The sequence below is a fragment of the Diabrotica virgifera genome, chromosome 1 (genome assembly GCF_917563875.1).
Source record: "Diabrotica virgifera virgifera chromosome 1, PGI_DIABVI_V3a".
In the NCBI taxonomy this organism is placed as follows: Eukaryota; Metazoa; Arthropoda; class Insecta; order Coleoptera; family Chrysomelidae; genus Diabrotica; species Diabrotica virgifera.
In genome coordinates this window covers 95,609,638-95,626,122 of record NC_065443.1, presented here as the reverse complement: position 1 = coordinate 95,626,122, position 16,485 = coordinate 95,609,638, and the positions used below count along the sequence as shown (strand labels likewise).

General features: G+C 33.9%; 1 protein-coding gene across 1 annotated transcript in view; it reads right to left on the bottom strand.

Moving 5' to 3' along the window:
* Positions 1-5,337: 5,337 nt before the first annotated feature.
* LOC114337301 (charged multivesicular body protein 4b) overlaps positions 5,338-16,485 on the bottom strand; it is a 31,184-nt gene continuing 20,036 nt past the window's right edge. Inside the window, exon 4 of the mRNA XM_028287710.2 lies at positions 5,338-11,932. Coding sequence (XP_028143511.1) covers positions 11,880-11,932 — 53 coding nt within the window. The 3' untranslated portion in view covers positions 5,338-11,879. The remainder of the gene's footprint in view (positions 11,933-16,485) is intronic.

The following is a 16,485-nucleotide window of genomic DNA, read 5'->3' as shown; positions in this document are numbered from 1 at the left end:
AAACAACACCAAAAAATGTTACACTACATCCTACCAGATTGAAAACAATGGGAACCTTCTCTGGTTACACCTCCGAGGCTTCTACAATTTGCGGAGAAGGTTCCCATTGTTTTCAATCTGGTAGGATGTAGAGTAATATTTTTTGGTGTTGTTTTATGTGCTAATAGATTGAAAACTTAGTCTTTCGCTAGCAGTTGCCGCTAGGGCATCCCTGCCATTTCGTTCGTTGCCATCCGTCACTGCACGCCGGGGTTTAACCTGGTTGGGTCACTGGTCAGAGAGAGCAGCATATGTGCCTCCTGATGAGGGACTAACAAGTTTAGAAACCGGTAGAGGTGCTTGCTGCACTCTCTGATTGAACTAGAATAATCATGCGGCTGTATTTTCGTGTTGCAACGAAATTGAAAATGTTTTATTCATTTTTGAAAAATTATTATTTTAGTTTGATAGCATCTGTAGAGTATAAAATAAGAAGTAACATTTCCAGCGATACGCGAATATGAAATTTTAATTAACAAACGTGACAGCATGTGAAGGTGCTTAGATTGTGACATATTCAAATAATTTTGGCTTCACAATTTTATGTAAATAACGGAGTCCATCTGTTTTTATACGTCCATGTGCACATTACATAAGAAATGCAATTTATCTGAATGAGATAATCCCACCTTTTAGTATTTCACTATTTTTGTTTTACGAATAGAAAACATTTTTTTAGATAAATGGGTATAAAAAACATTGAATTTCAAATGTATCCATTACACTGCAGGTTTTAAATAAAAAACATACAACAGCGATGGAAATACGTTTTATTCATAACGTTTTTAATTAATAATATTGTAGCAAATTACACATATAAACTTAATTATTTCATTGTTTAGAAAAATATACACTTTGAAGCACAATTAATTGAAACAGCTATTTTCTATTTAAAAAATCTCATAATTATGTAAATGAACTATTCATATTAAAAATGACTAGGTTGATTATTTGGATAATTATTCGTTTTATAAAATTCGTGATTTACGATACAGGAATAAATTTGGGGCATTATGTACCTGCGACCTGGACTGTGGCATTATGTAATATATAGCTAAGATAACAACGTTTTACTTTACTTTTAATGTCCCGACTCTTTTCCTCTAATTCACGTTGTTCCTGATCTTGTCTGTTCTAGCAGTTTTACCATTTCGGTAAAAATTGCATGATGGTGTTCTGAAAGTATTTTCTTGTGGCATCTTAATGAAATTTACTATTTTTGTTGGGATGAGCCACAATTTAACTTTTTATTTGACATCAAATAAACTTATTTTAAAGTAAAATTGTGGCTGCTGTGTAAAATTCAAATCGCATGAGTTATAGCTGTATAATTTCGACAAGATTTAGCAGCGCCCTCTATAATTATTGCCATTAAAGAAAAAAAAAAGAATGTGTGTGTACTTTGTACGCACGTAAGAAGTTATACTTCTATTATATGATTTCAACGAAATAAATATACTTTCAACAGGTTATTTGTATTTAAAGATTAAACTAATTTTTACTTACTACTTTCCAAAAATATTTACTAAAACAATACTAAAAATAAAAAAAAGTTAGATAACACACGGAATTGAACCAGGGACCTCTCGATCTCCGGTCGAACGCGCTACCACCGAGCCAAACTCCCTTTGCTTTGACAGCTTACAAGATTTCTCATACATACTGACAAATTCAATAGACCAAGTGAAAGTGAGGTAAAGTGAGTTTAAAATTTAAAGTAAATATACTTACTATCCATTATTATTATAAAATATTTTATTCCCGAGGAAGACAAATCCAAGGACACAAAAATTATAATAAATAATACATTTACTAAAAACACTAATATATTCTTTTAATGACTTATTTGCGCTGATACATACATAATTTGAAAGATTAGTAACGAACTACATACTGTCTGTTTGCGCATGCGCCAGGCAAGTATAAAATTTCACCCTCGATCGCAAAGAAGTATAACTTCAAAAATAGACACTATTTATCATCAACTAAATGAATAAAATACGTATCTAAAGTTACCGCTAACAGAAGTGCTTAACCTTCGTCTTGGAGTGCTGTTACCGGACGTTAACTATCATATTAATGATCATCGCCTTATAGCTGCCAACCGAAAAAGCGATTCGGTTGTTTGAGCTTACCAGTCACTTGGGTTTTAAGCCACAATATTCTTCTTCTTCCTGAACATATCCTTTGTATCACTAGATGTAATAAGCTGTACTTCTCCGGGTGCCTCATTATGTGAACAAAATTGTCAACTTTCTGATAACTTTACAAGTTTTTTAAACACGTGGTGTGTTGTGGTTCATGCTTCTGTCTCGTAGAAGTCAATCAGTGGGAAGTCGCCACTCCCGTCGATTTCTAGTAACTTCACTCCATCTTCAGACACTTACAATCTTACTTCTTCCACATCATCAATCTATCTTCAACGTGGTCGTCCTCTACTCCTTCTGACCTCAGGGTTTGAGAATGTCATTGTTAAGAATTTTATTATACTGCTATAAAAGCTGTTTCTTGTACAATGTAACAACGAATTTCTAGAAATGAAATACATAAATTTCTACTAAATTGCAGTCCCATTCTTTGATGTGGCTGACCGTTAAGTAGCCATATACACTACTCCAAGAAATTAACGCACCACCTTAGGGTCATTTTTGATGTCTCGAGTTTCCTAAACCTGTCGTCCTATTAAAGTGATTTTTTTTAATATGGTATAGCCTTATTTTTTAACAATATCGCTATGATAATATTGTTGCTAGACAGGCAAATTGTCATTGTATACCGGGTGAACCAAGCAAACTGTGTTTTTTCTCAAAGTTCACCACACTCTGTGGAATATTCTAGCATTTATAAGATACTGAAATTAAAATACAACTATAGCCTAAGATTTTCTTAACATTCTGTTTTTTGATTCAATCGCTTATGTTGTATAATAAAAAAGTTAGGTACTTTAACAACCAGTCATGTTTTTCATCAATGCAAGGTATGCGACAAACTTTAAAGGGCAATTCTACATGAAAAAGAAATGGCAGTTTGCTTTATAAACTTAAATCTCCAAATCCGTACAGTGGTATACAGTGACAATTATTTACCTGTCTAGCAACAATTTTGTTACAATGATATTGTTAAAGAATAAGGCTATAACATATCAAAAAAATTACTTAAATCGGACAACAGGTTTAGGAAATTCGAGACATACAAAATGGCCCATTTTTAAGGTAGTGCGTTAATTTCTTGGAGTAGTGTATTTATAGTTATTTTAAGTGATGATAGATTACAACATCTTTTAAATGCCATTGACACAGTGGGAAGAAAGTTTGGCCTAAACATAAACTGTTCAAAAACAAAATACATGGTATTTAGCCGTTTGGCCCATCAAGATCAAGATTCACGGTTATATGTTGATGGTCATATAATTCAAAGAGTACCCAGTTTTAAATATCTTGGTTGCCCTATTACTGAACAACTAGATCCAGATAAAGAAATAAAATGTGGAATCGAGATAGCCCGCATGACATTTTTAAAAATGAGGTTATTCTTCTGTAATGATAACTTGCAACTTCAACAGCGCGTGATTAAATGTTACATTTGGTCAGTCCTCTTGTATGGTGTGGAAGCATGGACATTAAAAATACCCACCATTAATCGGTTGGAGGCCTTTGAAATGTGGCTGCACAGGAGGCCTTTGAAATGTGGCTGCACAGACGTATACTGAAAATACCATGGACGGCTATGCTGACAAATGTGGCCGCCCTTAAGTAAGAGATCAAATGCTGCCCGTGAGCTGCTTGATAACATCAAATATAGAAAGATGGCCTATTTTGGACACGTAGTAAGGGGAGACCGGTATAATATTCTTCAACTTATTATGATGGGTAAAATCGAAGGACGCAGAGGAATTGGTAGAAAGCAGGCCTCTTGGTTGAAGAATATCCGGGAGTGGACGGGAATAAAGAAAGCAGAACACCTATTTAGAATAGCTCGAGACAGAGACAGTTTCGCCATGTTAATCGCCAACGTCAAGGTGACTTGATAGGACACGTTAAGAAGAAGTGTATTTATAAGATATTATAATTAGTTCTCTTGATGTTTAAATTCAGACCGTACTCGTCATGACATGTTGTCATTGCTTAGTGTAATAAATTTGCAGTCAATATCGCTACTTGTTAACTGTATCGTAGGTTGTTAATAGATACCTTCTTCTTCAAGTTAGGTACCCCAACGTTAGCCATTACATTGGCGAGTTGTTTACGGTCTTCATCTAATCGGAATGGTTGTTCGGCACTGCGTATTCCTGTTGGAATATCATTACTTTTTATTTAAACTGGATTGTCCTGTAGTGCCTGTTTAAAAATTGATGATATCAAAAAGATATGTTCCCTCCTAGCTTTTCGGGTGCTTTAAACTATATATTGTCATCCAAAGTATACAAAATGTAATTTGCAACATCTTCACGTCTGCTCCCCCCTCCCTAAATGTTTTTATATGGGAGCCCATGGTTTCCTGTAAATATTGGCATATTTACCAAAAAGATTCATTTACGCTTTGGCCACACGGGCGATTTTTACGGCGCCCATTGGTTTGACTACCTCCTCCACCAATTTTAGATAATTCATATGAAATTGGTGGAGGAGGTAGTCAAAGCAATGGGCGCCGTAAAAAATCGCCCGTGTGCCCAAAGCCTTATATTGTTGATCTTATACACTGAGACGTCCTATCGCTGGTACCTATGATTAATGTGATTCCTTACAGTTCCAGTGAAAATAATAACTGTTTGAAGTGTTGGCGATACAATTTATTTTATATGCGTGTCCGCGAAGATTATAACTCCCAAAATATTTATAACGAAAATATTTATTTAGTTCATAACAGCTGCCGACGAAAACAATTATTTCCTTTTCTGTTTCTGTTTCTGCCGACGAAAACAATTATTTCTGAGAACTTTTTAGTAATTATAATTTTCGTGAACCCACAAGCAAAAATGATGTTTTTTGCTGATACTCCTCAAAAAATAATTTTTTCGCTAACACTTTATTAGGGATTATAATTTTCACAATCATATAATCGAAAATAATATTTTTCGCGGCGTTCATTGAAAGTTCTACTCTTAACGGCATTTTTTGGAGTTATACTTTTCGTAGGCGGCGGCGATATAAGGAATACCAACAATTTCTGTAAATTTGTCTTAACCAAATTAGTTATGAAATTTTTTTTCTCGCCCCTCTATATGTTATGGTTTCCAATATATAACAGACAGGCTATATTGTTAGAACATCCTGTATACTTAAAATAAAGAAGACACTATAAGTGAATCAAAATATATTACTGTATTTAAAATTAGAATACAAAACACAATTTGGTGAATGTAGGTTACAGGTACACAAGGTCCAAGTAAAGAAAAATGTAATGCATATTTTTTAATACTGGGTGTCCCATATATGCAAACGCGCTTTTATCTATGCACTCAATTGGGAAAAAAATAAAAATCATGGTTTACTATTATTATAAAAAAATAACTAGATAAAAAAGGTTCCCTGAAAAAAAAATACAAAAAATAAATAAAAAAAGCCAGGAGTTGTATTAAGAACCGAGACGTTACAGTAGACAAATTGAATAATAATCCAATTATACAGTGCGCGCCACCCTACTAGATACATAGGAACATAGAGCTATTACAGTCCTGGACCCTTCACTTGTTTATTTATGTCTAGTGACGTTTAGAACGTCAGAAAATGTATAGAAACTGAATAAATTATTTCTCATGATCATCTTTCAGTGCGTCACAGTTTTTCGATTTCTTTCTAACACATTAACTTGTATGAGACAGAAAAAAAAGCACGTCGGTGATTACATTTCGTCGGTGACATTTTTATAACATTTCTTCTAGTTATTTTAGTTGTCGATAGATGGCGCCATAATAAAAAAATAATTTTTTTTAATTAGATAATAATATTACAAATATAATCTGTATAATTTATAAGACTATACACTATACAAATCAAAGAAAATACCATTTTATAAATGCAAGAAACACATTTGCTTTGTTTTTATTCCAAATTGAAAATAAAATGTGACAACTGTCAGATTTAACTAAAATGTCATGTTAGAATAAATGTCATAAATGTGTATTATCACGGACTTACCCTTTCTCCTATCATTTGTTACGCACTGAAAAATGATCATGAAAAGGACAATATTAACATATGAAGTTGACAAATAATAGATCAGCTGATCTAATTTTGACGTTTATAGTTGTCATTTTGTTTTGTAAAAGTTTTAAAGTATTGTAATATTCTTGGTGTTTGAATAAAGTTATTTTAAAGCAGAGTACTAATACTATTAATTAATGTATTTTTTGTACGGAAAAACAATTATTTTGAATAGTTTCTTGACAGTAACATGACAGGGATGAAAGTCACATTTGAGAACGGACCGGACTAGCACATAAACATAGCAATTAGGTACCTACCCATGTATCTAGTAGGGTGGCGCTTACTGTACATGATTTACTAAGGTAGTCTGATAAGCTCTTGGAATCGCTCAGATATCGCACATCTTTCATCGGAATTCAACAATATAGAGTTTTCTACAAGGTCAAGATCATGAGATGATCACTAATCCTTTTCTGCCAGGACAATGAAACTGTCCACAAAATATCTTGGATTAGGAGGATCTACACTATGAAGTAATGGAAGACCCATCTAAATTCCAGGTTTGATTCTCTTAGAATTTCATCTGTTTTTTAAAATTTAAGTCAGTTTTTCTTATCAGTGCTTGTCGTCCAAACAAGAAGCCATTGCGGCTATAACAGAGACATTTGCAACACTTTCAGACGAACACCAAAGAAAACGGGATGGAGTCATTGGAAGACCGTTGAATAAAATTTATTGATATTTGAGAAACGGTAGTTTCTATAATAGAAAACCCTAAAACGCGACATTTTATTTTATTTTTAGTAAATTTTAAACCGAATATAAAATAAATACTTTCGTACTGTATTAATACTATACTACATCCCTATTGTACGATTTGCTTAGATCGTATTACAACTATCTTTTGCAAACCCTTGTATCGATTTGAGGATTTTTGTTAACTCATAGTTTACCCATAAGCTTTTCCATCGCATCCTATCGCATCATGATAATAATTTCTTTTAATCTACAGCTGCTGTCTGGATCTCTACACACTAACCTCGCGAATCATGCAGCATGCAGCTATGCTGCATGTACTTAAATTTGCGCTGAACTATAATTGTCAGTTGTACATTTTACAGAATTTTAACGCCTTTTGCCGGTCATTCAGCGAAGTACTTCTTCATTGGCGAGGATTGGCCTCATAAATTATAATTATGACATAGTCCGTACTATCACCAAATACTATAGACTGTAATACACACAACTCTTGACATTTCCCATTAACTTTGAGGAAGCAAAAAAATAGCGCCATCTAGCGGTATGAGTAGGATAACCAGAGCAATCTAACCTTACATTTATAAAATGGCTTTATAATTGTTTTTGTATAAGTGTTTGAACTATTTTTATTTTAATTTAATTTAGCAAAATTAGCTCGTTATTCAAAAATTTATAAAATTAAATTTGAATGTTTACGTCAAATTTTACGTTGTCAAAACGTAGTTCAACTCAAGCCGACAGTGGCGCTAGTGGCAACGTGCTTCCAGATTTTTGTGGGAGTTGGATGTTTTACAGTCAATAGTATTTGATAACCATACAACCATAAGAAAAAAGTTAATTTTCATACAAGCATAGAGCGCACCGTTTGTAAACTGTCAAAAAACTTCTACAGAAATAAAACTCGTTGTACTAAGGGTGCGTCCACACATGCTCCGAATGCCATGCCGTATCGAACCTCGTCGCGAACATCGAAGCGATCAACAGAGGTTCGCGACGTTGTCGCAAGGGGTCTTGAAATAAGCAACGAACCGAACATTTTGATGTTCCATCAGTAATTGCCTTAACACCTTTACTGCAAGATGGACGTTGCTGCATCAGCTTATATACTTATGCATTATTTTTTTATTTTGTTATAATATCTGGGACTCTTTGGTTCCCATAATATTTCGTTTTCTCGATAATTTTCTATTAGTAGTACAATTCTCATCCATTCATTCCATGTTGATGCACTCAATTTCAAAATAACAATGACCGAAACGCCGAATGCTTCGCAAACTAGTCCACATGTGAATTTACGGCAAACCTCGTTCTGAACCTTTCGACGACCCTTTACTTTGATGTGGATGGATTTACCGGAAACTAGTGGAACAGTTCGATGTTGCACCCTGATCGCGACGAGGTTCAGTACGTTGTTGCAGGGTGCCGTCCACATTTAAGTTCGCGAGGAGGTTCGATACGGCATTCGGAGCATATCTTGACGCACCTTTACAATTAGTTTCAATATGAAAACCCTCTCCTCCTCATTCCTTGAGCCTTTGTCGGGGCGTGGTGATACTCTAAATATTGTTAGCTTGCTGTATCCAATGGCTGCGATCCTGTGCCAGATGGACGCTTTCATATTGTGATTTTCCCACCAGAGTCTTAATTTGGTCTGTCCATCGTGTTCGAGATCTTCTTCTTGGTCTTCGGCATTTCCTTCTAATATTAATAATTATATAGTCCACGTTCTTCCGACTATTAGTGATGTTGATTATAGTTACTGTCGAGTATTCGTTACAAATCGTTACTTTTGTATAAAGTAATCATTTACAGTATTCGTTACTTTGATTACTATGATGACTTTTGTATTTGAGTACCGGTAATCATATCGAGAATCGTATTTCTCAGTAGGTAGGTATTTTGTATAGGTATAGATATAGATCGAGATAAAAATATAGGGTTCTCGCATTCGATCTTTGTTAGCGACATACATTAAATATTTTACCTATACATTATATCTCCCTCTGTTTCATCTTCTATCTTCTCCTCACCCTCACACCCTTAAAACGTTTCAAACCGATAACGATATTCGATAACACTCGTAAAATACGTGTCTCGTCCGTTACTCGCTGGGATACGATTGGTAGAAAGTATTTAAGTGTACAGGTTGTAGATACAATAGTCAGGGCTGCTGTATCCATTAGGCAATATAGGCAGTTGCCTAGGGCGGCAAATTGTGAGAGGGCGGCAAAAATACTGTACAAAAAAATATTTGTATATAAAAATTAAAATCGAATAACAAGTCTGTATGTTCATCCATCAATGAAATAGAAGTTGGCATTCATTTCTAAATAGAATAAAACAAACTGCATTCATAACAAAAATAAATCAAACATAGCATTCTGTTATCTTAACACTATTCATTTAAAAAGGATGGAAGTCATAAATTTAGTGATTATTAGGCCGCCGGCAGCTGGGCAAATGCGGTGGGCCATTGAACACTTCAATATTGCACATTTTGCAAAAACTAAAGATTTGACTTGTCGACAGTAGGACATCGAGTTAGGGTTGGGATTTTCAAACTGTATTATTACAAGTAGATAAGGTTAGTGTCGTCACACTGATATACCTACTCCAGGGAAATAAGCAAAAAATAGACCATGTTCGGGCCACTGAAATATTGAGGTAGATGACTACGTTTTTAGTTATTGTTGACTGTTGACCTATAGGATGAAAACCTACTTGTTTCCTGCCTAGAGTTCGCGTCTGTTTTTAATTATTAACAATTTAGTGCAATCAACGCGATTTCTTGCATTTTTTGCACTCAATTAAGATAGTTGACATAAAATTACAAAATTTATTTTTTTAGAACTTTTAATTTGTATGTACTTTTGTGTACATTACAAATATGCAATTTGTCTAGATATTTATTAAAACAGTCTAATTTTTTCCGGATAAGGTTATTATAAACAAAGAACTTGAGGAATTACATAACAGTGATTCTTAGCAAAACAAACCTTTTTTCTATTTTTTTTGGGTCATTCTAAGCAAAAAATGTTGTTAAAGTTTTTTCGTAGGATGCATAGTTTTCGAGATAGACGCGGTTGAACTTTCAAAATATCGAAAAATTGCAATTTTTGAATCCGAATAACTTTTGATTAAAAAATAAAATAGCAATTCTGCTTACCGCATTTGAAAGTGCATGTCAAATTATACCGGTTTTGATTATTTGCATTGCTAAAAATTAATTTTTTTATTGTTAAACAAAGCTATAAACACATAGTGCTTGAGTAATGTTTTCAATGCATCTCTCATTTAAAATCGAACAAGTAGGTGCGGCTACAAACAGGCAATTTCTACGTATCATGCATTAAAACGCATGCATTGGACACAGTTCCAAACGCTCAAACATACTTATAATAGTAATATGTAACATTACGCCTGATGTAAAATAAAGAATATTTTTAACACATTTCTAAACATTATTTGAAGAACACCGAGATTTGTGCAATAACATTCTTATTTAAATAAAAAATTCTGCTTGCATTTTTTTTCGCAAAAATGGTACATGTTTGAAGGGCGGCTACTAGAGAATTGCCTAGGGCGTCATTTGACCTAAACGCGGCCCTGACAATAGTTGTTACTCGCTCTGATACGATTGGTACGAAGTAATCAGAATAATCAAAGTAGATACAATAGTTGTTACTCGCTCTGATACGATTGGTACGAAGTAATCAGAGTAATCAAAGTAGATACAATAGTCGTTATTCGCTCTGATACGAAGTAATCAAAGTAGATACAATAGTCGTTACTCGCTCTGATACGATTGGTACGAAGTAATCAGAGTAATCAAAGTAACGATTTGCCTCTTCGTATAGTAATCGTTACTTTACCAAAGTAATTTAAGTATGGTCGGTATACTTTTTTTAATACCTTGTCTTTTATATGAAGCTCTTTCAGAATTGACAGGTTGGTTCTGTGTTCTCTCCAGGACACGGGTACAATAATTCTGTAGACCTACATTTCGAAGGCTTCGATCTTACTTCGATTGATTTTTTTGAGAGTCCATGTTTCAGCTGCGTATATAGCAATAGGAAAAATAAGGGCTTTGACCAATCTCAGCTTAGTATTCAGTCTTTCCATATTTTAATTATTTAATTCTTGCTGTTCGGGCCATTGCTAGTCTACTATCATTTCTTTTATACAACATTCCCTATGTGTGTATGGGCGATGGCCGAGACCAAGGAATTACAAACGACAGAAACTACAGTCAGAAAAACAAAAAGTACAGAGCAGTGACATTTATCAAAACTTGTTTATGGCAGATTAAATATACACAAGCATAATCAAATGAACCACAATAATGAATAAGTTTGTATTTTTCTGTTGATACAAGAAACCTTTGTTAACATATTCTGAGATACCCAATATATTTAGATTTAACGTAAATAAGATCTTTTAATAAAATAAGAAAATAAGCACTCAATAATATTTTGCTTTATCACACCATTTTTTGCGTTATACAATATTTTTTAACAAATTACAATGAAAAAATGTTACTACCTTGTATAAAAATAAAATTAAGGTGCTTCTAAACCCAATATTAAAACCGTTAGTAAGAGCATACATATACCTATTTACATAATTTCAAAAATATCATTATGCCAACTTTAAGGAAAGTTCTTTTTTTTCAATAAATTCACGTAGAATTCTGACACCCCTGTATTCTAATTTATGAAACGTTTGGTTGAACTATGACTATAAAAGAAATCTTTCCTTAAAGGGCAAATATATAATATATAGAGAATTCTAAATTATCAACATTTTTTGCAAGACGCCTTTTCAGCAAAAGCTTGTTCTACATTGAAACGTTTTTAGCTGTTATTACCTATATATTTATAATGTTTTCATCTTAGATGGGTGATTTCGTTTACAAATATCCAGATTTCAGGAATTTTACGAGGCCCAGGCTTCCAATTCTTTCATATCGTCATCATCTTCAACTTTTTCTGAAAAAGAAGAAAATATATATTTATAGCAATAGTCGGGGCCAAATTTCTTTTACACAATGAGAAAAATTTAGAGCAGAGGACAAGAAAAAAAAACAATAAAAGTTTTGTCTGTTGGTGTAGATGTGAGTAGATATCATCTTATTCATCCTTGGGCCAACAATCTTGTTCGAGTCTTAGCCTATGCCAGGATCAGTCTTACATCCTTCCTATTCGTCGCCTTGGTTTTCCTTTTAGTACTTCTAGTGTTCTTCGAACACTAAGCATCATAAAGAGGAGAAAAACAGAATACTTTGGCCATATAATTAGAGGACCTAAATACCATCTGCTTCGCCTTATAATACAAGGAAAAGTGGAGGGAAAGAGATGGATTGGTCGAAAGAAACTTTCATGGCTGCGTAATATTAGACAATGGTGTGGCTGCACAGTAGAAGAATTATTTCGCGCAGCAGCCGATAGAGAGAGATTTCAAGAAATTGTAAACATGATGACGGCCAACGTCTGAATACAGACACGGCACCTAAAGAAGAAAAAGAAGTGTTCTTAGATTTGGAATTTTACCGTGCTGGACAGGCGGGTAGTGAGATGCAATCTGATAGATCTACCTCGTCCTTCTTAGCTCCGGCGATTCGGCGGCTTGCAAATTTTAGAAGCCACGATTGGTGCAACCAGAAGATTAGCTCTAATAAAAAATACTAGATTTGTTGAAAAAGGTATATTTTAAAATACCCTAAATAAGGGTCACATTAAGACAAAACGTTTTCGGATTAAGAAATCCATCATCAGTGTTCTAAAGGCCAAAAATAGCATGCCTGAGCCACCAAAATGTGTTGGGTAAAAACCCTTTAAATGTGAACGGACGGTTATGTTACGTTACATATTTATATAATGGTTAAATGATGTTCCAGATATGCCTGGATGTTACCCAGGGCAACACAGGACTCTTCCCACGTGGTTGGATTTTTTTTGGAGAAATAAAACCTCACATATTGGATTTCAATGGCCAACTGACAACTGAATTCAAGAGCAACCCAGAATGACATTGTCATGCAATTGTCAATGTCATTCTGGGTTGCTCTTGAATTCAGTTGTCAGTTTGCCATTGAAATCCAATATGTGAAGAGTCCTGTGTTGCCCTGGGTAACATCCAGGCATATCTGGAACATCATTTAACCATTATATAAATATGTAACGTCATAACCGTTCACATTTAAAGGGTTTTTACCCAACACATTTTGGTGGCTTAGGCATGCTGTTTTTTTGGTTTTTAGAACACTGATGATGGATTTTTTAATCCGAAAACGTGTTGTCTTAATGTGACCCTTATTTAGGGTATTTTAAAATATACCTTTTACAACAAATCTAGTATTTTTGTGATTTATGGTATACAGCCAGCTACAGGAAGTTTATTTTCCTTGTGGAAGTTCTAATAAAGTTTTATTTTTAATACTGTTGATATTAAAAGTAAAACTTTCGTTCGTCTTAGATTTTCCTTCAATTTATCTTACATTAAATGTTCATACGAATTTAGGTGTATCTATTCTTCCATTCGGCTTTTGGTGATATATGTGCTTTGGTGGCTCCATCTAGGTTATTTTCTTTATAGGGCCTAGCATTGTAGCCTGCTTATTTTGGGGGTCAACAGTCTTTATGGGTTATATTCAACGGTTATACTCGACGGTTATATTCAACAGTCTTTATACGCCACTCCTTCCTCCTTCTCAAAACTTCATCATTTGTGAGGTGAGTATGTAGTATGCAGCAGCTGAAAAAGAGTCCACAGCTCTAAGGCTTCTATGCCATTCAAAGTGTTCACATTAAGTAACTAAGTTTCGCCTTCTTACTCCTTACAACACAATTGTATTCTGGTAAATGCCTACAGAGAAGAAGATTCTTAACAATAATAATAATAAAAAAATGTTTTGGCACGGTCAGTATGCCATTTTATATTGAAGACAATAGGAGATATTTTAGTATACATTTGTATTGGACGCCCCTTATTACATATTTCGAAAATGTCAGTAAAACCCTAATATCTGATGGCAGTTTACTATTCTGATGATTGGCTCCATTTAATACAGTTCTTTAGAACCATAAAAGTGATACACAAAACTACTGTAACGCTTGCATAATATTCAGTTATCCTGCATAACTACCTAAAGCACAATTTGTTTTTCTAATGGTGCAAAAACACTTTTTGGTATACACTACGTTTACTTTTCGATTAGATATAGGGACTTAAAATAGCAATACTGCCGGCTTCCCACATTCAATAAGCTACATAATATATGCGATATTATTATAATTTATAGACATGTGAACATTAAAAGTGTTTGCGGCATGATTGTAGTCATTGAGTATCAATTTCATTGCCGGCTTCCCAAATTCAATCAGCTCTTTATAATTTATAGAAATGTATTTATAAGGTTTGTTCCAACTCGATACAAAACCGTTCTTGAACGGTTACGAGTATGCGCAGTAACGAAAAATGGGTTACTGCGCATAATTATTCGTTATTGCGCATGCGCGTAACGATTCAAGAACGGTTTTGTATCGAGTTGGAACAAACCTATAAACATAGGCAACAGTGTAGGAGGCATACTCATAGAGTATCAGTGTCATCTTCAAAATAGAGGTGACTATTTCTTTAGTTTTTTAATATTCTTTTAAAAATCCCTACTTAATTACATTATTTACATTATTTATTAATTAAATTAATACGATTTTTTTAACTATATATTCAGTGATTACAATAATTTACATACTATGACCTAGGCAATAAAAACAAATACATAATTGAGAAAAGAGAAAAATTGATAAAGTGATTAATAACATACTGTTACTATCGGAACGAGTAGATAAATGTTTAACATTTTTGACAGTTAAAATAGACTCACGGACAAAAATATTGCATATGCACGTGAAATGAAATTTTTTGTGATGCCATCCATAGCCCCCCAGTATCATAGACATAGGATTTCTTTTCCGAATGCAATGTTTATTTAACATGTTCAGTGCTGATGACGCACCAGTGCGTCAAGCTGTTTCTTGTAGAGGGGCGGATGACGCACCGGTGCGTCATATACCTTATCGAATATAATGTTTAATTGTATGCTAGCACTTGTAGTGTGAGTATCGTAGGAGTGATAGCACTTGTGGTAAGGTATGTACGTCTCAAAAAATAATCTGGGATTTAAAATTATGTTGTTGTTTAGATAATATGCAGGTATGAAACCATATTTTAACTTCTTCCCTTCTACGTTCATAAATTTTATTTAATCTTCTAATGGCTGGTTTCACCAACGACGAATAGTAATATATTCAATGAATACAGCTATTCAGGATACTCAGATGAGCTTGGAGGTGCTGGACATGCTCAAAAAGTTGTTATGCGCCTAATGAAAAATTACCCAAATTCTGGGCATGCCGTCTTCATGGGTAATTTCTACAATAGTTTGTTTCAGCAAAGCGACTACGAGAAGCACACACTTACTGCACTGGTACCCTAAGGACAGGAAGAAAGGAAAATCCCAAACATGTCGAATCTGCAACATTGGACAAAGGTAATACAACATCTGCCTACAAGGATGGAAGGATCGTGTAATGATCGGTAAATGGAGGGATAAGAGGAATGTGTTGTATATATCGACAGTGATTGAAAACAACATTATTGACGTAGAAAACAGAAAAGGAGTAACAAAGGGAATGCATTTACTTATCAGAGAGTACAAATGACATACCCGATTGTCCGAAAAACACTTAGATGTTATAAAAAATTTTAAAAAACATTCCCAAAAATGACTGTCCTATTATGAGTATCGTATGTTAGTTCTCGAAAAACTTCTTCCTGAAAGGTGTACTGCTAAACCTAATATTGTAAAAAAAACTACACAGCACCTGGTAGAGAAAATTAAAATAAGGGATGCAGATGGAAGAATTATGCGAAAACGATGCAAAATTTGTTGGACCAAAAAAATAAGGAAATACTCTGCTTACCATTGTATTTAATGTGCTGATCAGCCAGGTTTGTGTATTGGAAAATGTTTAGAAGAATTCCACAAGAGTTATGTTTTTGCACAAACTAATTTTTTATTTATATATTTTATTAGTATGTTTTAAGTTTTTCTTTTCTATGTTCATCAATTTTATTTAATCCTCTTAGTTTTTTTTTATATTACGAACAACTGTATAATATGCAACATTGAAAAACAGGCATAGTCATGTCTACACAAAAAGAAGAAGAAGTATATGCAATAATGAACTATTATTATCTATGACGTACCGGTGCGTCATGCGCATACTAGATAAATATTCGGTCTGTCGTGCTGATGACGCACCGGTGCGTCACACAAAAATTACTCAATTGTTTGTTTAATTTTAACATTTAACTCTTATAATAAGACACATTAATAACAATGCAGAACAAAAACTTTAAAAATATGTATCAGGCCGGCAGGAAAGTTACTAGTATTATAACAGCACTGAACGCGTTAAAGTGTCATAAATGCTATAATCGGATTTAAATCTAATATGGGCTATGTGGTGGCAAATAT